Source organism: Dendropsophus ebraccatus, chromosome 7 (genome assembly GCF_027789765.1).
Source record: "Dendropsophus ebraccatus isolate aDenEbr1 chromosome 7, aDenEbr1.pat, whole genome shotgun sequence".
Taxonomy (NCBI): Eukaryota; Metazoa; Chordata; class Amphibia; order Anura; family Hylidae; genus Dendropsophus; species Dendropsophus ebraccatus.
The window spans coordinates 49,654,478-49,679,225 of NC_091460.1; the positions used below are offsets into that span (position 1 = coordinate 49,654,478).

General features: G+C 43.4%; 2 protein-coding genes across 2 annotated transcripts in view; one reads left to right on the top strand and one right to left on the bottom strand.

The window, feature by feature from the left end:
- Positions 1 to 15,730, bottom strand: part of SEL1L3 (SEL1L family member 3) — a 47,961-nt gene extending 32,231 nt beyond the window's left edge. The window contains exons 1-6 of the mRNA XM_069977491.1: positions 15,593 to 15,730; positions 11,624 to 11,852; positions 8,597 to 9,146; positions 1,267 to 1,396; positions 808 to 929; positions 332 to 447 (exon numbers count right to left, since the gene is read on the bottom strand). Coding sequence (XP_069833592.1) covers positions 332 to 447; positions 808 to 929; positions 1,267 to 1,396; positions 8,597 to 9,146; positions 11,624 to 11,788 — 1,083 coding nt within the window. The 5' untranslated portion in view covers positions 11,789 to 11,852; positions 15,593 to 15,730. The remainder of the gene's footprint in view (positions 1 to 331; positions 448 to 807; positions 930 to 1,266; positions 1,397 to 8,596; positions 9,147 to 11,623; positions 11,853 to 15,592) is intronic.
- Positions 15,731 to 15,961: 231 nt separating this feature from the next.
- SMIM20 (small integral membrane protein 20) lies at positions 15,962 to 24,612 on the top strand. Its single transcript, XM_069976480.1, has 3 exons — positions 15,962 to 16,136; positions 20,975 to 21,031; positions 24,444 to 24,612. The coding sequence occupies exons 1-3, from the start codon at positions 16,028 to 16,030 to the stop codon at positions 24,479 to 24,481; spliced, it is 204 nt and encodes a 67-aa protein (XP_069832581.1). The 5' UTR covers positions 15,962 to 16,027; the 3' UTR covers positions 24,482 to 24,612.
- Positions 24,613 to 24,748: the final 136 nt, after the last annotated feature.

Below are 24,748 nucleotides of genomic sequence, written 5' to 3' on the forward strand. Positions count from 1 at the left end.
TGAAACCTGTGTAGTTGCCAAGTGGCCCAATAGGTAAAGGGGCTTCTGCCACCTTCCAAGTTTTTACACACTTTTGCGAATAGCCAAACCCAGCAATTTCAACTCTCTCCTGACAGATGACTTTGGGAGGTGAGATCAGGAATGTTAAGTGTCAACTGCCTGATCCTTTTGTTTGGCTGACAGCTATCACATGTCTATGACCACCTTTAGAGCAGCAAACAGCTTCCAACTCTCTATTAAATTTCATATAAAGGTGTGAGCTATTGAATTTCATAGCTCATACTGGTAATATATGAGTATTCTTACAAACAATCTTACCGAGTGAACTTACCGATTTTCTTACAACTATAACATCCAGCCGGACCCACTGATACAGCGGTAGATAAAACTTTGACATCATTGCAATATCTTCCCCTGTAGTGAATTGCAACTGAACATGGACCTGACCTAATAACAGATCAACAAATATTAATCATGGCTAGAAAAAAATTGGTAAAACAAATGAGTTTTAGCATCCCAGAAACACCAGAGACTTTGAATTCAATATACTATATGTAACAATACTGCAATATATAACTGTAAAGTACATACTTCTGTATAACACTGTATTATGCCTATTGATATAACACTCCAGCAGGACCACATAGGCTTCCATACATGACAAAGATGGAGGCCATCGTTACGGCATGGCAACCTATCAGCACGCCTTGCAGGACTAGCGGGATGACAGAAGAAGACCCCTTGTCTTCAAAATCTTCCAAGTCAATGTTATCTCACTACCAGTATTGTTCTTCTGGGTTGACATACCTTTATTAGTCAGGAATACAAGTGGTGTGGCATACATTTTGTTTGTATCCACGTGATGGAATATTCCACACTCCTTTTTAGTACAATAATTTAGCAAATATATCCAGATAGAAAGAGTAAACCTGAAAGAGACAGAACATGGGAGGTAAGACCCCCAGGCAGATGAGGAGGTCTAAACAACAAAGGGGATATGATAAGTATGATGAGAGAAGGAAGATGGGGGGAAACACAGGGGAAGTGATGAGCAGGCCAGGTTAATGGGTTACCTGATGCTTTTGGCTTTAGACTGACGGCTGGCAACAGCTACTGCATGTCTATGGCACACTAACATAACACTTACTGAGGAGGCTATTATGAAGGTAAAGTGGTGTAGACCGCTAATGGTACTCCGGGGGAGAGAAAGGCAAGCTACTAGAGAAAACAAACAAATGTGCTATGTGAGAGCTGAGTGTAACTCACTTTGGATAGTGCTTGACAAATTGCTGTCTCCTCCTCTCTAAATCACTGTTTGTAAATGGTTTAAAGATCTTGGTGAGCCCGCTGTGTTCACTGCTTGATGCAAGTGAAAATGGCAGAACCGTGACTGCATCTAAAAGGGGAACATCAACATCAGGGTTATCAATGAATAGGTGCAGAATATATATATTTTACATGTGAAAAAAAGTAGTTATATGTAGACTCAAAAATTGTTAAAATATTACAATGAAGATAAACATAACATTGTAAATGATAACAGTACAGTCAGAAAGAAGAATGGAGTGCACTCACCGGAGTAGTCTTCATTGCTTTATTTTCTCAGATAAAAAAACACATAGGACATAGTGCGGACATGGACAGGGTGAACGCTAGGAGACAAACAGGGCGGTGACATGCTGTTTCGCGCGTGACCGCGCTTCTACGGACCTCCAGAAGCGCGGTCATGCGCAAAACAGCCTGTCACCGCCCTGTTTGTCTCCTAGCGTTCACCCTGTCCATGTCCGCACTATGTCCTATGTGTTTTTTCATCTGAGAAAATAAAGCAATGAAGACTACTCCGGTGAGTGCACTCCATTCTTCTTTCTGACTGTACTGTTATCATTTAAACTGTTCACTATGATTCTGGGAGTTATTGCACCACCGACTTAGAGTTATTAAGCAGCAGACCGTCTCTCCTGATTATATCCTTTGCATGCCATCCTCTGTTGGTCTATAGTGCCACCTATCTCCTCTTTTTGTTTATTAAACATAACATTGTATTTGATGAAAAACAGTAATGCAAAGACCAAGCATGCACATAGATACACTGGTGTACAAGAGAATGCTTAATTTAAAGGGAACGAACCGTCCAAATTTTGCTTGATAATGTAAACATTCAGTATAATAACGCTTGCTGAAAGGTCTCCTTACATATAAAGTGCTTCACATGCTTTGCTTTTGCCTAAAAACATACTTTAATAATCTCTCGTGCCGTATGCCAATTACCTGTTAAGTAGGCATCAGGGTGGGGTCTGAATATTAACTACAGCGTCTGCAGCGTCTCCAAGGGGCAGTCCTATATACTCCTCAGTAATGCTGCAGGCTCCGGCATTGGTAATCGAGCCCAGAGAGGCATGATTACAGATTTCCTGCCAGCAGTTACTAGTTAGGATACACCTTATGGCAGCGGCTTTGTCTCTCTTTAATATTGTGCACCTTTAGACTATATACTGAGGTCCAACCATGATTTAGCCTGTGAGGTTTAATAGCTATTATGTCAAGGAGACACATGGTACCTTTCATATAGCTGTCTGTGCTATCAGAATTTTGAAAAACTGCCATTCTTTTTGATCCGCGCACACATTTTTTTTTACTCATATTATTGTCCATATTTTGGTGTTACTTTACTGTGCGTTAGCATAGCCACAGCTGTCAGTCTGGCTCAGTCCCATTATTCTCATTGGGATAATTTGTGGTATCTTTGCCTTAGTTGTTATGTGTTTTTAACAATGTAAGTAATGTTAGTAACGTAACATTTTATCATGGGACAGACCCTTACATCAAGTAAAATTGAGTAACATGTGGGTGTAGTGACACTTTTTGACTATGCAAAATCTCATCAATGTGCAGACTAGAAGCTACAGCCGAATAACTACAGATTATTAAAACCAAGTTTTGTCAGGTAAATGGGTAATTTATTACTAATCAAGTAATAAATCCTTTCACAAATCCTTGCTAAACCTGATCTCAGCCCTCCACAGGTACCTGCTATAGTGAGGAAAGCTATCACTTCCATTTTACAGATTACGTGGGAGGGTACATTAGTGATTATAGACCCACTGAACTCATTATAGTCTTAAAGGCCATTTACATGGGTGGTTATTATGTAAAACACCATTATATCTAGTAAAAGCAAAAGCATTCACTTGTTTGGTAGACATCAAATCTCATAATTGCCTAAAATCATGGCTTGTCAGTGTGATAGCCCCTAATGTAATCTGACATCTAGTAGTCATCAGTGGTGGGGACAAGAGAAAAGTCAACAAATCTCAAAACTGACCAGAATTTTAAAATTACTTAAAATTATTAAAGGGGTACTCCGGCCAGACACAGTATTTTATAGGAAATATAACAACTGCACTCGACTACACCAGTTAATGCTAATTGTGCCATCTTTTATTAATTAGGAACATCACAGGTATGACAAAGTCTTTGGCACTCTATTTCTACATACATTAAGCATGGTTCAATTCTGTAATACCAGTATGTCCAATCCCAGGACGTTTCGGTCACTCTGACTTTTGTCAACCAGGTATGCTATCAGTAGTGACTAGAGATGGGTGAACCGGGTTCGGATTCGAGTCGATCCGAACCTGAACGTTCGGTATTTGATTAGCGGGGGCTGCTGAACTTGGATAAAGCTCTAAGGTTGTCTGGAAAACATGGATACAGCCAATGACTATATCCATGTTTTCCAGATAGCCTTAGGGCTTTATCCAACTTCAGCAGTCACCGCTAATCAAATGCCGAAAGTTTGGGTTCGGATCGACTCGCTGATCTCTAGTAGTGACAAGTGAAAAGAGAAGTGCCTGATGGAAAATACTGTACCTGGAGTATGTGGTAAGTGTGTGTAGAAGGCGGCCGGCCAATGTCCCGTAATTCAGTGTTGTGCAGTTGCTATATTTCCTATACATTGATTAGTATTAAATCAGCACCGCGATGCACGGTCGGTGCTCAATGAACCTAAATAAACGATCAGCCAATGACACGATCATCAGCTGATCGTTGTCTCTATTCCAAGGAGCGATAATCGACCGAATCGAGGCGATTCGGCCAATTATAGCTCCGTGGTAAAGGACCCTGAAAGTACAGCCGACAGAGCAGAGCCATTGGCCCCTTCTTACCCTGTGACATCCGCAGTTAGGTCACATGATATTCATGGATGTGCTTAGACAGAGCATGTATCCAGGAATATCAATGCTATTGCAAAGTTGTATAGGTTTGGGTTTTGGGTGCTCTTGTAAAATACAGTGTTTGGCCAGAGAACCCCTTTAAGCAAGAATAGGAATAGGAGAGGGAGTGAGGTGGCACTCAGCACTCAGACTTGGGAAAGTCTCTTTGACACCTTGCACAAGAGAATAAAAGCTTTTTCTATGTTCTGGAAGCACAGCCTGATATATGACAGGTTCCACATGTCCCATTGAATCAACAGCGACAGCTGTTGGGAACCTTAATTTTGTTCATTAAAAAGGTCCTGGAGTTTGGATCACAACCAGTCATGCATTGCTGGTCTACCCTAAGGACATGCCAGCAACATTAAAAGCTGGAAAACCCCTAATGATTATAGCAAAGCTTGAGAGCCAGCGCTGCATGAAAATAGAAAACACCTCCTCTCCACCTAGAGATATCCACAGGCGCAGGTCCAAAATGTAAGACAATGAAAAGTGGCTAAAATGTATTGAAAACCAATGTATAAAAACATTAAATAGCAACATAGTGTCGCTGTCGCTATTTATGTTTTTATACATTGGTTTTTAATAAATTTTAGCCACTTTACATTGTCTTATGTTTTGGACCTGCGCCCATGAATATCTCTAGGTGGAGTCATCTATTTGCAATCTATCCTGTGTGGACAGACCTGGGGAGCGCCTGCGGTCCTTTGGCATGCGATTTTGAATGTTGCGCCTCACTTTGCACAACACAATCAGGTGAGAGCTTTTCTAGCCATTGCTCGGACCCACAGTATTGTCTGACCTGTGCTGTGGAGCGCTGTTTCATTTTCTTTTTTGCTAGCACTGCATGAAGTCAGTCTATCCGGATTAAATTTACAGTACAAATCACCAAATCCATAGCTCACCAGTCCTTATAATGATGTACAGGTACTGAGTAGTATTGGATATTCATAAGTCACTTCCCATCACCCACAGATGGACAGCATTCTGCTATTGTGTATGGCCAGACTGCTATGAGTCTGTGGCCAGTGAGCCAGGGGGGCAGCATTGTCTGTGTCTGTCACCGGTTATATAGGGCAGCAGATAAGGCAGCATAAACCTAGTAAATATGCACTCCACCAGCATTCAAGGGTTTGCTTCTTCCCACATTTTCTCATTTTCAGTAATTGAGCCATTTACCTGGCCCCTAGGTTTTTTGTGAGAGGCTGGAACCCTCACAGATCAGAATGTTATCCTAGACCTATTCTACTAAAGGTGAACATTACATAGAAGTAGGTTGATGGTTGAACAAACAACTGTCTGGTGAACAATTGTTTTGCAGACACGGGCAGTCTCATTTTAGTCCATACAGGCCATTACTTTTTCAGAGTGGCCATACAGGAGCAATGACGCAGGGCAAAGGACAAATGACCTTTCTGGGAACGTTTTGGGAACATTCCAAGAATATTCTTTGCAGAGAGATAGATTGCGTGTGGACAAAAAATCTTTTCTGAATGAACTGAAAATTTCAGATGTGGCCGACTTCTTTCCAATTGTAGTCTTTCATCAGGCAACAAAAACATTGGGGGAAATTTATCAAGGGCTTTGCGCCTATTTTTTGGTGAATAATTCGATTTTTCACAAATTTTTGTTCTAAGTTCTGGCGAATATTTTTTAGATGCAAATTTTTTTTTTTTAATCTGCCTGTTTTTGAGTATTCACCCAAAAGTTCACATAATCTGTGATTAACACCCAAATTATCATTTGTGACTTTTAAAAAGTTGCACAAACAGGTGCAAGCTTACGACTGGTCAATACCAGGTGAATATGATTGCGCAATTTTTGCATTTTAGCGACATTTTAAGCGACTTTTTACTTGAATACATTCAATTTGACAATGCTACATTTTTATAAATCAGTCACAAGCTATTGGAACAAAATACACACCAATCCTCATTAGAATAGTTGCACACATTAGACTCCTTAGTACATGTCCCCCATTGTGTTTGTTATTAAACTTTACCCAGTAAACAATTTTTTTGGGGTAAAATCATCCATTTTTATCAACTTTAAAGTGACTCTGTACCCACAATCTGCCCACTGAAAACCACTTGTACCTTCAGATAGCTGCTTTTATCCAAGATCTGTCCTGTGGTCCGTTCGGTAGGTGATGCAGTTATTGTCCTAAAAAAACAACTGTTAACCCTTTGAGGACCAGGCCCAAAATGACCCAGTGGACCGCGCAAATTTTGATCTTAGTGCTTTCGTTTTTCCCTCCTCCCCTTCTAAGAGCTCTAGCACTCTCAGTTTTCTATCTACAAGCCATGTAAGTGCTTGTTTTTTACAGGAATAGTTGTACTGTGTAATGGCGTCATTCACTTTACCATAACATGTATGATGGAATTCCAAATATATTATTTATGAAGATATAAATAGGTGAAATCGTAAAAAAGAATGCAATATGGTAACATTTGGGGGGTTCCTGTGTCTATGTAATGCACTATATGGTAACAGCGACATGACACTATTATTCTATAGGTCAGTCCGAACACAACCATATGCAGGTTACACAGATTCCCTAATGTTATATATATTTTTTTATGAAATCCTTTTTTTTGGCAATTAAATATTAATAAAATGGGCCTATTGTGACGCTTATAACGGTTTTATTTTTTCACCTACGGGGCTGTATGGGGTGTCATTTTTTCCGCCATGATCTCTAGTTTTTATTAATACCATATTTGTGAAGATCGGACGTTTTGATCACTTTTTATTGATTTTTTTTAATATATAATGTAACATAAAATCGGTAATCTGCGCACTTTTTCCCCTCTTTTCGTGTACGCCGTTTACCGGTCGCAATGACGCTTGTTATATTTTAATAGATCGGACAATTACGCACGCTACGGTATATTATATGTTTATCTATTTATTCATTTTTATATGTTTTATTTATATAATGGGAAAGGGGGGTTATTTAGACTTTTATTGGGGGAGGGGTTTTGGGGTAGTGTGTTAGTGTTTTGAACTTTTTTTTTTTACACTTTTGAAGTCCCTTTGGGGGACTTCTACATACATTACTTTGATTTCTACACTGATGAATGCTATGCCATAGGCATAGCATTGATCAGTGTTATCGGCGCTCTGCTCATTGAGCCTGCCTGTGCAGGCTCAGTGTAGCAGATCGCCGATCGGACCGCACGGAGGCAGGTGAGAGACCTCCGGCAGTCCGTTTCAACGATCGGGACCCCCGCAGTCACACTGCGGGGGTCCCGATCGGTAAGTGACAGGGGACTCCCCCTGTCACTTACACTTAAACGCCGGGGCGTTTAAGGGGTTAATGACACGCGGCAGCGCGATCGCTGCAGCGTGTCATTACCGGTGAGGTCCCGGCTGCTGATTGCAGCCGGCCCCCACCTGCTATGAAGCGCGATCCGCTCCGGAGCGTGCTTCATAGCGGGAAAAACACCCAGGACGTAAGGTTACGTCATGGGTCGTCTGGGGACAGACTTCCATGACGTAACCCTACGTCCAGGGTCGTCTAGGGGTTAAACTTGCTGCCCCGTGTCAAACTGGTGTGGCCTAGAGTGACTATGCATTAGGTTGGCACAACCTCTCTGTGCCTCCTCCCCGCCCTGCTCATCATTAGGAATGCTCCAGACAGATTTTCTACTATTCATCACCTGTGAAAACACGGCACATGGGCTCGATCGTTAAGGCACCTGTGCAGTGTTCACTGCGGAGGAATAGGAAAAATGCTGCCAGTGGCATTCCTAATGATGAAGAGGGTGGGGAGGAGGGACAGAGGGGTGTTGCAAAGTTAGGGCACAGATGTTCTAGGCCACGGCAGTTTGGCACAGGGCTGCAAGTTTAAAAGTTGTTTTTTAGGACAATTACTGCATTACCTGCCAAATGGACCCCAGGACAGATCTTGGATTAAAAGCAGATATCCGAAGGTACAAGTGGTTTGGGGGGGGGGGGGGACAGATTGAGGGTACAGAGTCACTTTAATCTAATGTGTTTAAGTATCTTATAAAAGTTATCTGAGCAGGAGAAGACAGTGGAAGCCTTCTATTCCCTGGTGCTTGCCTCCTTTCAGTCCACATCTCAGAAGACTTGCATCCAAGATGTGAGGGGTCTGAGTTCCAATCATGTCCAATAGCTGCACAGTGTCTTCAATGCTGCACCGACACTGCTTGATCTTTTATTCCTGGAAGGATAAGACACTGTCAAAGGAGTCTGGCAGTGGCTTATGCCTTCTCTCCAATCATTGATTGTTTTCCTAGGACAATGAGGAGTTTGGCTGAATAATTTTTTTAATGTTTGAACACTGGGGTTATGTATTTGATGCACAATAGCAAATAATAGACTAAAAATAAGATTTGCAATTTTGATAGATCTACCTGATTCCAAAGGACACACAAATATTGCTTTGTCTTCCAACCTCCGTAGATGCTCATAAAGCCACGACATGCATTTATGATGATCCCTGTAAGGTCGTTGGTGAAGCGGAGTTATGTCCAATACTGCATATGTTTTAGCTGTCGCATAGAACATAGTTTCATTGTGTCTGAATTCTGCTCCTACTTCCAGATTGTTTACTACCCAGGCCCTAACTACAACATAGTATATATCTATAGAGTTCTTCATATCATCCCTGTAGACCATGCTGCTTGGAAGCTTCAATCTGACTGACCGCCTCCGTAGCTGATGAAGATGACATTCATTTTTCCAGCGTTTTTTGAAGACTGCAATCCCAGTCCTGAACTCAGAGGAAGCCACTACATCCAGATGCACAGTGCAAGGACTGGTGCACAGATATTCCACAGAAATATTTACGTTGGCAAGTGTTTTTGGCAAATCCTCCAGTGCTACATAGTCTTTGTTATTCAAGTATTGTTTGGATTGTTTGGTTACAGATGCTGTCTCCTTAGTGGAGCATAATAGTGGAACCTGCAGAAAGAGGAAATCATTCATCTTCAGGACATTTCTCTGACAGATTCTCATGTAAGATACAGCATTGGAGAACAGGATAGACAGCATTTGTATATATGCATGTAATACATTGGCAGCGGGTAGACTCTTGACAGAGTAAATTACAGGTAATGTATTCCATCAAGCTTAACATTTGGAGAGATTGTGATTTTATACATAAAAGGCATTGTATTGCACCAGCCCACAGGTTATGTGTGGTATTGCAGCTCAGTCCTATTCATTTCAATGGTTCTGAGCCACAATACCAGATACTAGATGCATCACCTGCATCTGGCCAGCAGTTACCCACAGTGGAATTACCTTTGGCAAGTGATCTGGTACCAGCTTACACATACTGGAGCATGGTAAAGATTGAAAACCTAGAGGGTACTTCACTGATGAGTTTGTTCCAAAGTCAAATTGGTAGCACCGCGGTCCACATCTGTTAGGGCTTTGGGGCCCATTCACACTAAGGAATCGTCGGCGAGATTCCATGTGGAAGACTGGCCCCCCTCACACCCCTGTGCACACGCGGACTCGGCACCGAAACCTGTCTTTTCTCAGTTTGAATGAGAGGGCTGATTCCATAGTGTGAACAGGGCCTTACATTGAGTTTCTGGAATAAAGCCATTTAGTATTGGCTGCCGTGTGGTTACTATATCAATTCCTCAAGTTGTCATTTTTTTTATGTTAAACATTTTTAATTTTACACATTTTTAGCATTTTTTTTTATTTTAATTTTACTGTCTCTGTTATCTGTTAATCTTGAAAACCATTTCATAGGAATGACAGCCACATGCTGCTCCCTTCACAGGCTATAGTCCCTTTTCCAGGGGCCCAATATTGCCAAACAGTTTTCCTTGAAACGCTGTTTTGCCCAGCAATTGGCCTATGTGAAAGGACCAGCCGTCAGCGAGAAAACAATTGATCTTTTGTGTGGCCAGTAAAATCATTGTTATCGGCCGCAAATCTATTTGTGTAAACAGATGTGCGGCTATTAACAATGCATGTTAATGGCCACACAAAAGATACAGCAATTGTTCCTGTGGCCTGGACATGCGGTTTATTGTGCCTTATAAACTTACAGCAAGTAAGTGTCGATCTTGCTGATCGGTGCTCATTTGTAGCTGCACACAGACAAATATTGGGCCATGTAAAAGGATCCTAATGGACTGCTGCATGCTCCATCTACATGGGAACTCAAGACCCCTGTTTTGGTGATCACTCAGGGTCCAAAGCACTTGTGACCCAGCCATCATACATTCATCACCTGTCCTATGGATAGGGGCTAAATTTTAGTGGTGGGACAAGACCTTTTAAGTCTATAGTGAAATGTACGTATGTTTGTTGTTGTTATTTTTTTTATTCTGGCATTTTATTTTATCCTTCTGTATAGGATATAGGATAAACTGAAAAAATGCCACCAAAATGTTTGCAAAACATGTTATGAAAAAGACCTGAAATGCATTTTTTTTTTATGAAAACAAAAATGTTTGCGTTAATGCATCAAAGAAAAGATCCTGCATGGAAATTTTATGTTACACAGATTTTATTGGATTTGTCGCTGATTAAATGAATCCTTTGAGTGTATTGAGGAGCTATTAGTGTCTTTCATGCGTCTCACGTTGAGGTCTAATTGAAGACTTGTAATAACAGGGATCTGAATTCTCACTGCTTGAAGGATTAGCAACAAAGATCTGGGGGACAGAAAACTTGTCCTGAACTATCCAAGACACTGCAATATCTTGAGAATTCATTGTTATGATGAATATATGGTAAAATGTTCTATACAATATAATGCAAAAGCTTTAAATTATTGCATTTATATTTATAGAATATTAAGATGTTATGTACAGAGAATTTACTATCTGAACTAATGTTTTTTGTGATCTATGGCAACAGTGTAGAACATGCGTCTCTCCGGCTGTTACACAATATTACCCAGCATGCTGGGAGTTGTAGTTTCACAGCAGCTGGAGAACCACAGGTTGTATACTGTACCACAGAACTATAGTTATTATAGGACCTGGTAGAATGAGAAATCATTCTCACCTATATGATTATTATCCTTAAGCAACATATTGTTTAACTATTAATACTCATAATTATGATGTAATATAATATAAGCTAATATAATATTAACATCTCCGCATAACAGATATATATGTTGTGCCAAGGTGTGCAGAATACCTAGCGACCAATGTCATCGACTACACATTAAGGTGTTACATATATAGGTAACGTGAGTCACACAGACACTGTATATATATATATATATATATATATATATATATAAAAAAACACTGAAGACAAGTAGATAGAACAGCACAGATCATTTACAGCTCTATGACATTTACAACAACGTATCTCTGGTAGAGGAGCAACATATGCCAGCCTCACATTATGAGCTACAATGAAAGAAGATTAGAGGAATAGTAGGCTCTGGCAATCCTCACCATGCAGAGCAGCAATAGAAAGAGGGCACCTGGCAAGTGTCTCCTGTGCAGCATTCTTCTTCCCTGTCTTCTTCTTGCTGTGCTATGGGGTGGGGCTGCCAGGTGGAAGCACAAGGAAACCTGTGTACATGGGCAGGTGCTGCACTGATCCTCCCCTCCGGTCATGCCCCCTCCTCCTTAGGTAATCTCTTTAGATCCACGTCTGCCTTGGTGATTTATTTTTACAGCCCTGATATATACAGAAGGGAAGTTTTTATTTAGACACAATAATAATGATGATGATGATGATATTATTATTATTATTATGTCTCTCTATGACATTCCAACTAGCATGTGAGGAGGGTAGGCTGTATATTCTTGCTTGCAGGAACTGTATACTGTACTTTGTAAATAGTTGTAAATAACTTGATTTTTGAGATATTGCTTTTATTTATGATATGGTATATACAATAAACAGAAATGGCAACTTTGCCTTACTGCAGGACGGCTGGGCGGTGGACAGCGACATATGGCAGAATTACCATGTTGAATTGTTGGGGCTGGCCATCACAGGACAAGGTGCAATTAATGGTATAGTAAATAACCTTAGTGGAGGGGCCAAGGAGGAAACTGTTACCAGGTGATGCCAATGGGCATGATGGCAGGATGGTAGAAATATGTAGACAAAGAAGCAAGAAGCACTGCGTGTGTAGAACAAATGAAATCTGGTTATGATGAAGAGAAAAATTTGTCTCAAGCAAATAAAGCTCTTTCAAACTGCAAGTTGGATTTTGTGTCTGGCTCATCCTCTGTGACATGTCCTGGGGGGAGTTACACTGGGAGAGTCACTGATGGAGAAGGATCTGGGTGTACTTGTAGATAATAGACTACAGAACAGCACACAATGTCAGTCAGCTGCTTCTAAGGCCAGCAGGATATTGTCATGCATTAAAACAGGCATGGACTCTCAGGACAGGGATATAATATTACCGCTTTATAAAGCTTTGGTGCGGCCTCATCTGGAGTATGCTGTCCAGTTCTGGAACCCGATTCATAAAAAGGATGTTCTAGAGCTGGAGAGGGTACAAAGACGGCAACTAAACTAATAAGGGGAATGGAGCATCTTAGTTATGAGGAGAGATTAAAAGAATTAAATTTGTTTAGTCTGGAGAAGAGACGTTTAAGGGGAGATATGATTAACTTATTTAAATATATAAATGGCCCCTACAAGAGATATGGGGAAAAGATGTTCCAGGTTAAACCCCCTCAAAGGACAAGGGGGCATTGCCTCCGCCTAGAGCAAAAAAGGTCCAACCTTCGGAGGCGACAAGCCTTCTTTACCATGAGAACTGTGAATCTGTGGAACAGTCTACCACAGGATCTGGTCACAGCAAAAACAGTAGAGGGCTTCAAAACCGGCCTAGACAAGTTCTTAGAGCAAAATAATATAGATGCATATGTATAGAACCTATCACCCCTCCCCCTTCCCTGTATCCATCCCCTCCTTGGTTGAACTTGATGGACATGTGTCTTTTTTCAACCGTATTAATTATGTAACTATGTAACTATGTGAGGTCCACTAAGAGGGTCCTTCTCTGACTTAATAGGCATACAGCTGTGGCAGGTTTGGTGGGCTTCCTAAGTCACAATGGCAACCGCCATTGCTCGCGATTACATGAGGTACCACAAAGTTCTTCCTCCTTGCACTATTTTAGTGGCCAGGGCTTCATGCAAGGGGTGTGGTCTCATACAAGGATGTGTGGCCTCCAAGTGCACCACATTTACGGCAATGAGACTGAAAGATGTTGCCATCCTTTTCCTGGCTATAGGTTACTATCTGAACTGTGCCACTATAAGGGTGCTAACACACACGACCAATGCACAGCAGATCAACAGCAGATCTGCAGCAGATTTGATGGTGCAGATTTGATGCTGTGTTCAGTTATTTACATCAAATCTACTGCGTATCTGAAAATTCACTGCGATACGGTGTGTGTGAAGGTACCCTAAGGTTACAAACCCACTTGCCGGATCTGCAGCGAGTCTCCTTGCTGCGTTTTTGCAGCGAGACTCGCTGCAGATCCTGGCCCTATACTTTCAATAGCAGAGAAACTCGATTTTGTCTGCAGCCCGCCCCATTAACCCCCCGGCCGCCGGACATTATACATTACCTGGTCCCCGTTCCTGCTTGCTTCGGGGCTCACGGTGTCTTCACGGCCCGCCCGGCCAATCAGTGCGCTGCGGCGGGGCAGCGCACTGATTGGCCGGGCGGAACGTGCTGGGAGCCGCTGAAGCAAGCAGGAGCCGGGATCAGGTAATGTATATCGCCCCCAGCCCCCGGCCGCACGATCGCCCCCAGCCCCGCAGCCCCCGACCGCACCATCGCCCGCAGCCCCCGGCCGCACGATCGCCCCCAGCCCTGCAGCCCCTGACCTCACGATCGCCCCCAGCATCGCAGCCCCCGGCCGCACGATCGCCCCCAGCGGGCGATCGTGCAGCCGGGGGCTGCGGGGCTGGGGGCTGCGGGCGATCATGCGGCCGGGGGCTGCGGAGCTGCGGGCGATCGTGCGGCCGGGGGCTGGGGGGCTGCAGGCGATCGTGCGGCCGGGGGCTGCGGGGCTGGGGGCGATCGTGCGGCCGGGGGCTGCGGGGCGATCGGGGCTGCAGGGGGGCGGGCAGGATATACATTACCAGGTCCCCGCTCCTGCTTGCTTCGGCGGCTCCCGGCACGTTCCGCCCGGCCAATCAGTGCGCTGCCCCGCCGCAGCGCACTGATTGGCCGGGCGGGCCGTGAAGACACCGGGAGCCCCGAAGCAAGCAGGAACGGGGACCCGGTAATGTATAATGTCCGGCGGCCGGGGGGTTAATGGGGCGGGCTGCAGACAAAATCGCAGCAGGGATGTACATCCCTGCTGCGAGTTTCTCTGCTATTGAAAGTATAGGGCCAGGATCTGCAGCGAGTCTCGCTGCAAAAACGCAGCAAGGAGACTCGCTGCAGATCCGGCAAGTGGGTTTGTAACCTAAGGGTGCGTTCACACGTACAGGATCTGCAGCAGATTTGAAGTTGCAGATTCAATGCAAAGTAACTCTGGGCCATCAAATCTGCTGCGGATCTGCTGCAGATTCAAATCTGCACCATCAAATCCGCTGCAGATCTGCTGCAGATCCTGTACGTGTGAACAATGATGTATTTAGGCATAGCAACACAGCGCAACAAAAGTTACAAGTGGTTTAACCACAAATTTCAGCAGCTTTTATGCGCTTCACTGGTCCCAGCTGCAGCATTTGACAGCACAATCAGGGCAAGAACTGCACCTCAACCTCTATGTCTGAACAGACCCCTAGTTTCCCTTCGTTCATACAGTTCCCCTCATTTTTCAGTTCATATAAAAGGAATACAATGCATGGAGAAGGTGTCATACTTAGAAACATCTGCCCTTACACACAGACAAGGATTTATCAAGCACATTTATAGTAAATTTTTCTTTGTTGCCCATAGCAACCCATCAATGTGCATGAATACTTGATAGCTGAGCTGATTGGTTGCTATGGGCAACAAAGGACACTTACTATAAGACTGCATGGGAAATCTCCAATATTCAATGTAATGCTACATTTGCACGGAGCGATAATTCGCCCAATCGATCGTTTAACGATTTTAAAGCAACAATTTGGTTTTTATAACGATCAGCGTTTAGATGAATAAATTGTTAGAAAAATTGTTAGAAAAATCCTTATTGCGATCGTTTTTAAGATTGCTTAAGCCCATCTCACACATAGGGTGAAACTGTGAAAGACTGTTTACACTTTACACAAAGCGATCTGCGAACTTTTGCGAATGACCAACGGTGATTTGAGAACACGTTGAAAGATCAAAATGAACGATTTTTCGCTTGTCGCTTGATCGTTTGCTGTGTTTACACGAGCCGATTATCTCTCAAATGTTGTTATTGCAAAAACTCGAACAATAATCGTTACGTGTAAACGCACCATAACCATCGCCAATTATTAGCAGGAATTAATCATAAATGAGAGAAATGACACTGTCTCCTCAGTGTGTATGGGCCTCCCCATGTACATAGATTACTGTGGAAGAGACTTAGCAGACCAGTGTGAAAAAGCTGAGCAACTGCCCATAGCAACCAATCAGGGCTCTGCTTTCATTTCCTTTTGGCCCTCTGAGAAATGTCAGCTGTAATCTGATTGGTTGCTATGGAGGTCAGGTGGAAGCGCACGCTACAGACTGTTTTCACCATAACAAATGTCAACGCTCTATGGTGGGATGACAGCTCAGAAGAATCAGCCAATAGGAAGAGGCGTTTGAAAACGGTGTTAAAGCGCCATCCAATCACAAGCAGCGTTAGACGCCAGGCGATTTCCGGGTTCCGGACCACGTGGTACTAGACCCTTCAATGAGCGACAGTCATGGGGAAGAGCGGCAGAGTAGTGCTGATATTTGGGGGGTTCATGGCTGCGGTGGCGGCCGCTCTGTACCCCATATATTACCACCCGATGGCACACATAGATGACTACAGTGAGTGACCGCTGTGGGGGCGGGGCTCTACTGATACTATGCAACGAGTGCGGGGGTCACGTGACCGGTGTGTCTGCTGGAATCAACGGGACCTTGTGTGACTGGGAAGGGTCAGGGCTGCAGCCTGGAGAGTGCGAGCTCTGCGGCCAAGGCCTCGTTACAGCGGCATATGCTATTTTACCCATTGCTTTTGTGTCACCATACTGGTTGGGGTAATTATTATACTAGGTGTCACCCCAGGGTCCTCACCTGTCAGTCACAGCTTAAAGGGGCTGTCCATGAGGGACGACTATCTATTTAAAGGGGTCATAAGTAGTAACCATCAAACTAATATAAAAGGGATTTTGAGAGATTTGAAATTTGTTTAATATTTTTTAAAAATTATTTATTATAATATCTTCCTTCCCCCTTGGGAGCTTTTATAAGCGTGCTGAGTGCCACACGGGGGGATGTAATGCAGAGCCTGGCACCGCATTGCCCTAAAGCTGCCAGCTACAGGGGGAACACGACTGGCTCCCTTTAAAGGGAACCAATCACCCCGAAAATCAATGTAAAGATAAGGATATGTGCTGATAGATCACCCAGCACACTTCCCAAATATGCCCCTGTAACCTCTGTGCCCCCCTCAATGAGACAGTAATCTTACTTTCTTCTTGTCACGCGCTGTATGTAAATTTTTGCTAACTAGTCCGGGTGGGCGTATGTAGTCCTGGTGGGCGTATGTAGTCACGGTCCGTGGGCGTATCTACTCACGGTCCGGGGGCGTATGTAGTCGCGGTCTTCGGCTGTAATCACGCCCAGAGGGGCGTGATTCGGCGGCTTGCGGTCCAGTGACGTCATCCGGCGGCTTGCGTTCCGCGTCGCGGCCGCGCCGACGTGTTCGGGAACCCGCGCATGCGCAGTACGGCGGGAGACGATGCTGACGTACTGCGCATGCGCGGGTTCCCGAACACGTCAGCGCGGCCGCGACGCGGAACGCAAGCCGCCGGATGACGTCACTGGACCGCAAGCCGCCGAATCACGCCCCTCTGGGCGTGATCACAGCCGAAGACCGCGACTACATACGCCCCCGGACCGTGAGTAGATACGCCCACGGACCGTGACTACATACGCCCACCAGGACTACATACGCCCACCCGGACTAGTTAGCAAAAATTTACATACAGCGCGTGACAAGAAGAAAGTAAGATTACTGTCTCATTGAGGGGGGCACAGAGGTTACAGGGGCATATTTGGGAAGTGTGCTGGGTGATCTATCAGCACATATCCTTATCTTTACATTGATTTTCGGGGTGATTGGTTCCCTTTAAATGCAGTGATAATTAGTGATTGTGGCATATCAGGGGTTAAATGACCATGATCTGTGACATAAGGGTTGAGTGTCGGCTTCTGATCTGTGAAGCCGGAGCACACATCCTATTCCCCAAGCACAGCTCTGCCGAACGTTATGTCACCAGGGGGTTGTCCAAGCCGAAGCGTAATGTGTTGCCAGACTGAGGGTTATACAAAGTAATAAGGATGGGTTCACACGTGGTTTTTGCAATCTGTTTTTTTTTTTTCATCCATTTTTTTTGGGGGGGCAAAAAATGCATGCATTTGTATGCATCCATTTTTCCATTGACTTCCAATATATATATATATATATATATATATATATATATATATATATATATATATATATATATATATATATGTAGCTGACCTTACTTTTGTCATCGTTAAAGGGTCAAAACACATTATTTTTTTTATTTTTTTTAAATAATGGAAGTCAATGGAAAAATGGATGCATTTGGGGCATATTCTGGTATTATTTCTGGTAAAGCACAAAGAGTATACGAAGCATTAGATAATGCATATAGATTTAAGAAACAGGTTTTTTGCTTTTCTTCATTTTCATAACCTTTTTTTAGTTATACATAGGAGATGAGCGAACCTCGAGCATGCTTGAGTCCATCCGAACCTGAACTTTCGGCATTTAATTAGCGGTGGCTGCTGAACTTGGATAAAGCCCTAAGGCTGCGTTTACACAAAACGATAATTGGCCCGATCGTACGATTAACAATGTCGGAGTAACAATTTTTTCATAACGATCAGCGTTTAGAGAGTACATTATATCGTACGGAAAATCGTTTTGCCTATCTCACACATTGGTTAAATCGGCAAACGACTGTTCACACGGAACGATCTGCGAATTTTTTGCGAACGATGAACGACGATTTGAGAACATGTTGTAAGATCAAAATGAACGGTTTCTTGTTCATCCTTTAATCGTTCGCTGCGTTTACACGTACGATTATCGTTCGAATTCAAACGTTATGGGGCAAATTCGCACGATAATCGTTACGTGTAAACGCACCATTAGGCTTTGTGGAAAACATGGATATAGTCATTGACTGTATCCATGTTTTCCAGACAACCTTAGGGCTTTATCCAAGTTCAGCAGCCACCGCTAATCAAATACCGAACGTTCAGGTTCGGATGGGCTCGGGCATGCTCAAGGTTCGCTCATCTCTAATAGGACTTTATTTTTGATGTAATAGTTTTATTTTTTGTGATGTTAAAAAAATTCCTTTAAAAAAATTAATTCTGCTTTTAAAGGAGAAGTCTAGCGATTTTGAAAAATTTCACAGCCAGCAGGAAAGAACATAATAAACAATCATTGCTTACCTCTCCCCCTGCACTCGAAGCGCTGGTTCACAGGTCCCTAAGCCGCAATCCAGCGCAGCTATGGCATGGGCAGAGGTGAGTTGTGATTGTTTATGTTCCCCTCTGCCCCTGCTGGTTATAAAAATCGCCAGCTAAAATACTTTTAAAATGGTGTCTCCTTCCCACGATTGTTTTTATATGGGAGATATCCTTGAGTCTTTTTGACAGAGCAGAAACATTGCATGGACGCTACGGCCCAACGATTAATACTACAAATGAATGACGTTCAAGTGTATAATGTGCGGTTGGAGCTCAGCCTGTACATAGCCTGTGTAATCTGCTTTTATTGTCTGAATTACATTGCTCATGTCCTCTTTGTTCAGTATATCTAGCACTGTGTTTTCATTTTGCAGTACACTGTAAGGTGATATACAAGATGACCCAGGGCTGTAGTGTTCTGTAAAAGCGACAAAACTATGGGTTTATTCTATCAGATCAGCGGGGATCCTCTTTATTGTTTACCAGGCACAGCCACTACTGAAGGTGCAGAATACAAGTAATAATCAGTATAGTGGTCGGGTGCTCCAGCAAGTGCTGCAGAATACAAGTAATAATCAGTATAGTGGTCAGGTGCTGCAGAATACAAGTAATAATCAGTATAGTGGTCGGGTGCTCCAGCAAGTGCTGCAGAATACAAGTAATAATCAGTATAGTGGTCAGGTGCTGCAGAATACAAGTAATAATCAGTATAGTGGTCAGGTGCTGCAGAATACAAGTAATAATCAGTATAGTGGTTGGGTGCTCCAGCAAGTGCTGCAGAATACAAGTAATAATCAGTATAGTGGTCAGGTGCTGCAGAATACAAGTAATAATCAGTATAGTGGTCAGGTGCTGCAGAATACAAGTAATAATCAGTATAGTGGTCAGGTGCTGCAGAATACAAGTAATAATCAGTATAGTGGTTGGGTGCTCCAGCAAGTGCTGCAGAATAAAAGTAATAATCAGTATAGTGGTCGGGTGCTCCAGCAGGTGCTGCAGAATACAAGTAATAATCAGTATAGTGGTCGGGTGCTCCAGCAGGTGCTGCAGAATACAAGTAATAATCAGTATAGTGGTCGGGTGCTCCAGCAGGTGCTGCAGAATACAAGTAATAATCAGTATAGTGGTCGGGTGCTCCAGCAAGTGCTGCAGAATACAAGTAATAATCAGTATAGTGGTCAGGTGCTGCAGAATACAAGTAATAATCAGTATAGTGGTCAGGTGCTGCAGAATACAAGTAATAATCAGTATAGTGGTCGGGTGCTCCAGCAGGTGCTGCAGAATACAAGTAATAATCAGTATAGTGGTCGGGTGCTCCAGCAGGTGCTGCAGAATACAAGTAATAATCAGTATAGTGGTCGGGTGCTCCAGCAGGTGCTGCAGAATACAAGTAATAATCAGTATAGTGGTCGGGTGCTCCAGCAGGTGCTGCAGAATACAAGTAATAATCAGTATAGTGGTCGGGTGCTGCAGGATACAAGTAATAATCAGTATAGTGGTCGGGTGCTCCAGCAGGTGCTGCAGAATACAAGTAATAATCAGTATAGTGGTCGGGTGCTCCAGCAGGTGCTGCAGAATACAAGTAATAATCAGTATAGTGGTCGGGTGCTCCAGCAGGTGCTGCAGAATACAAGTAATAATCAGTATAGTGGTCGGGTGCTCCAGCAGGTGCTGCAGAATACAAGTAATAATCAGTATAGTGGTCGGGTGCTCCAGCAGGTGCTGCAGAATACAAGTAATAATCAGTATAGTGGTCGGGTGCTGCAGGATACAAGTAATAATCAGTATAGTGGTCGGGTGCTCCAGTTAGTGCTGCTTCATCCAGATGAATGTGACAGTATGAAGAGTCATGAGTCCAGATGAGCTGATATTGATGGCCTAGCCTACACATTCCCCTAAAACCACCCACAAGTTGTACTGTGTCATAGATGTCACGTAGAAAAGCACTTGCTGGTAAAACCATTTATTGGTAATCCTTATAAAATCATAGTAACAAAGTCCATAGAAAAAATAGATGTCACATAGCCCTAGTGTTATTTGTATTTTCACTTGTAACATACAAAAATTACATCCCCGCTTTATAATAAATATTTGTGATTGATCCTATGTGCTAATATTATCTGTCTCGTCTTCTTTTTTTTTTTTTTCACTAGAGATGGAACAAGCAGTGAACAGAGCAGGAGTCATCCAGGAAAATGTGCAACCAACAGGTATATACATAGCACATGAGAAACCTCCCCAAGGCATCTACGTCCATAACTACTGTTCACAGGGGACTTTAATAGTTATAAAAATCTCCATTGCATGCCAGGCCTAATGGATGATTATTCTTAAAGAGGGATTCTGGCTGAGAACATTCACCGCCTTTCCATGGGTGGTATAGTTGTGGGATGGATTAAAAGTATTCCACTGACTGTGTAGCTAATCAGTATACTTCAAATTCTACAGCTACCTGTTATTGCACATGCCTGACAGTACAAAATATCATATGTTAAATGTGGAAACATAAGGGTATACTTTGGGATTTTTTTTTTAAATCTGGGACAGAAAAGCCTGGTGCTATGCAGGGAATCTGTCAGCACCTGGACCAGACCACAGGTGCTGACAGTATAGTGTATTAAATGTATCAGTACTGTAGATTTAATACAGTGTTGCCAAACAAAGTGTCACAGAGGAGTAGTGGCTAGGTGTTCGTGCCGCACTACTTCCTCCTCCCTAATTCTGCTGAATATTTACCAGTGTCCATCCTCCCATTCCACCCCGGCGTCAACTTCTTCTTCGCATGCGTCATTGCTGGCAAGGACCACACGCGCCAACTTGCCAGTTTGCATCTGCGCCGCTGGGCTCAGTCGTGTCCCAATGTCCACGTACATTGTGCATCCCAACTGAGGGCAGCAGCTTCAGTTCCTCAGCGCGCATGCGCTGTCAAAGTTAGCAGGAGGGCGAGACCAAGAGCTTGGCAGAGCGGATGCAAACTGGCAAGTCGGTGCGCACAGCCGTTGCCAGCAACAGCACATGCATGGAAGAAGGTGACACCAGGAGGAGTGGGAGGGCAGACACCGGTAAATATTCAGCAGAATTAGGGAGGCGGAAGTTGTGGTGAGGAGTGCCGAAGTGCGGCACGAACACCAAGCCACTTCTCTGTGACACTTTGTTACAGTGTGTTTGGCAACAGTGTATTAAATCTACAGTACTGATGGATTTAATACAGGCAGTATGCACACAAGGGGGCAGAGACCTACATTACACTATCAGCACCTGGGGTCCGGTCCAGGTGCTAATGGATTCCCTTACCATATGTGAACAAGGCAAAACATAGAAATAATTAACAACAAGACAAGCATGCTAACCCCCCTTCTACCCCAACCCCACATCAACACACGCTAAAAGTCTGGAGCACACAGCAAAGTTTAGAATGTGAGGGTGTGGTGTTCTAGCTCATCTAAAGGCCCTATTCCACGGAACGATTATCGGCCGTTACGGCAAATAATCGTCCCGTGGAATTGACAGCAACAATCAGCTGACATCGTTCATGTCGGCTGATTGTTGCAGTCATTTGTTTTTCAACATGTTGAAAAACAAACAACTGATACAGCAACGATCTGCTGCCGTTGCTCCGTAGAATAGGAGTGTCAGCAGCAGACGCTGCTGTATCCTATGGGCTGACCGAACGATCAGCGATCCCCCGTTCAGCTGGATTAATAAAGAGGTTATCCAGACTTAGAAAAACTTAGTTTTTTTTCACCCAGAAACATCACCTCTCCCTGTCCTTAGTTTGGATGTGATTTAGCAGATCTGTTCCATTGAGGTTAAAGCTCGGGTGCTTGGGTCCATATAATCACGTATAGCTGCATGGACAATTATGCAGTGATTGGTTTCCTTTAATGGAGATGAATTGTAATACCACACATAACCTGAGGAGCTGGAATCACATGCTGTGCTCGATGCAGTTTTTTGAGGTCAAACATAGGAATGAATACAAAAGAGCATAGATGTACAAGTCTTCCCTCTATACTCTTCTCCCCCCCCCCCCCTTTGTATATTCTCCTAGTCCAGTGTATATATATAATTTCCTTTCAGACATACGCTAATTCTGTCCATAGCTGTGGGTCCGTGGCTAGGCAACATAGTGGATCAGTTCTTCTGAAATCCAACTTAAATATTCTCTGTATTCTCAGTAATTGTTTACATTAATGGTCACTTATCTTTCCATACATTTTACAGGAGTCAGACATCAGTGTTTCCCAGAGAACCTACTGATATGTCGCAGTAGCTGTGTCCCTCTGTAGTACCTAGCCATTAGTTTAACCCCTCTCCTCCCCAGCATTGTTTCTAATATCGCTAAATGCTCTTATGCAAATTCACCTGCACAATAGGATCTGGACTTAGATCTGCCCCTCCTTATCTTGGAAGTGGGAGACTGAAAAATTTTCAACACTGGGGAGCAGAAGGCTTTAGCTGTCTTTTGCTCCCAGGACAACCCCTTTAAAGTGGCCATACACACCCACAAGAGACAGGCTCGCCCAACAGCAATATAAAGTTTATAGGGACCTTAACAGTCTGTTATCAGTGTTGGCTAAAACGATTGTTCATTGTCATATTTTAGCCAATAAACCATCGCTGAGTAGTCTTAAGCTGGCCATGCATACAATAATCCCGCTGAATATGCTGGAACAAGTCAGTCGTTTAAAGCGACTCTGTACCCAAAATCTGTCCCCCCCAAACCACTTGTACCTTCGGATAGCTGCTTTTAATCCAAGATCTGTCCTGGGGTCCGTTCGGCAGGTGATGCAGTTATTGTCCTAAAAAAACAACTTTTAAACTTGCAGCCCTGTGCCAAACAGCCGTGGCCTAGAGTATCTGTGCTTTAACTTTGCACCACCCCACCGTCCCTCCTCCTCACCCTCCTCAACATTAGGAATGTCACTGGCAGGGGTTTTCCTATTCCTCTTCAGTGAACACTGCACAGATGTCTTAACGATCCAGCCCATGTGCCGTGTTCTCACAGCTGATGAATAGGAGACAATCTGCTTGGAGCATTCCTAATGATGAAGAGGGCGGGGGGAGGGACAGAGAGGTTGTCCCAGCCTAATGCATAGACACTCTAGGCCACGCCAGTTTGACACGGGGCTGCAAGTTTAAAAGTTGTTGTTTTTTTTAGAACAATAACTGCATCACCTGCCGAACAGACCCCAGGACAGATCTTGGATTAAAAGCAGCTATCCGAAGGTACAAGCGGTTTGGGGTGGGCAGATTGTGGGTACAGTGTCACTTTAACATCTCTTAACTTTGCCCCAAAGGCAAATGTTGGTGAAGAAAAGGACCAAGCATTGATACTTCAGCTGCCTGGTCCTTTTGTTCTCAGGACCAGAGAAGTGTCTGGCAGCGGCTTTTTGCTATCTCTCCATTTAGCGAACATAAATACTCAGTTAAATGTATATGTGTATTTGGGGATCAGGAGATAGAATGCTAATTCAGCAGGTTTAAGAATATTTCTCATTAATAAAATAAAAAATTGCCCCATTGTCTCTGAATGCCGTGTTGTTTTATTCCCAGTTTGTAAACTAATAGATGATGATTAATGAGTTTACTATAACCTGTTTTATTCTTCACCTATTTTAGGTTTAAAGGTGTGGAGCGACCCTTTCTCTAGGAAGTAAAACTGAACTTGTCCAAGTAGTCACTGAGAAGCTGTTGTCTTGATTTTGTACATATGTAATAAACATTAGAATTTTTGGCTATGGAATCTGTTAACATTTCATTAAATATATACATTATATTTGTTGTAAAAGTCTTACATAATAGTGTGGATTTTGCAACTGCAGCTGTTCTTTTATATGTAAATGCAAGCAGCTCTGCCAGGAATACTAACATGGTAGTGAGCGTCTGGATTGTGGAATCCTAGGGAAGTATCTCTTTCCTAGAAT

Bases quoted from the DNA above. Each gene is read 5' to 3' on its own strand.
- SMIM20 (XM_069976480.1), top strand. From the start codon at position 16,028: ATGGGGAAGAGCGGCAGAGTAGTGCTGATATTTGGGGGGTTCATGGCT. The intron at 16,137-20,974 runs GTGAGTGACCGC...TTTTTTCACTAG, and splicing joins GGCACACATAGATGACTACA to AGATGGAACAAGCAGTGAAC. The intron at 21,032-24,443 runs GTATATACATAG...CACCTATTTTAG, and splicing joins GGAAAATGTGCAACCAACAG to GTTTAAAGGTGTGGAGCGAC.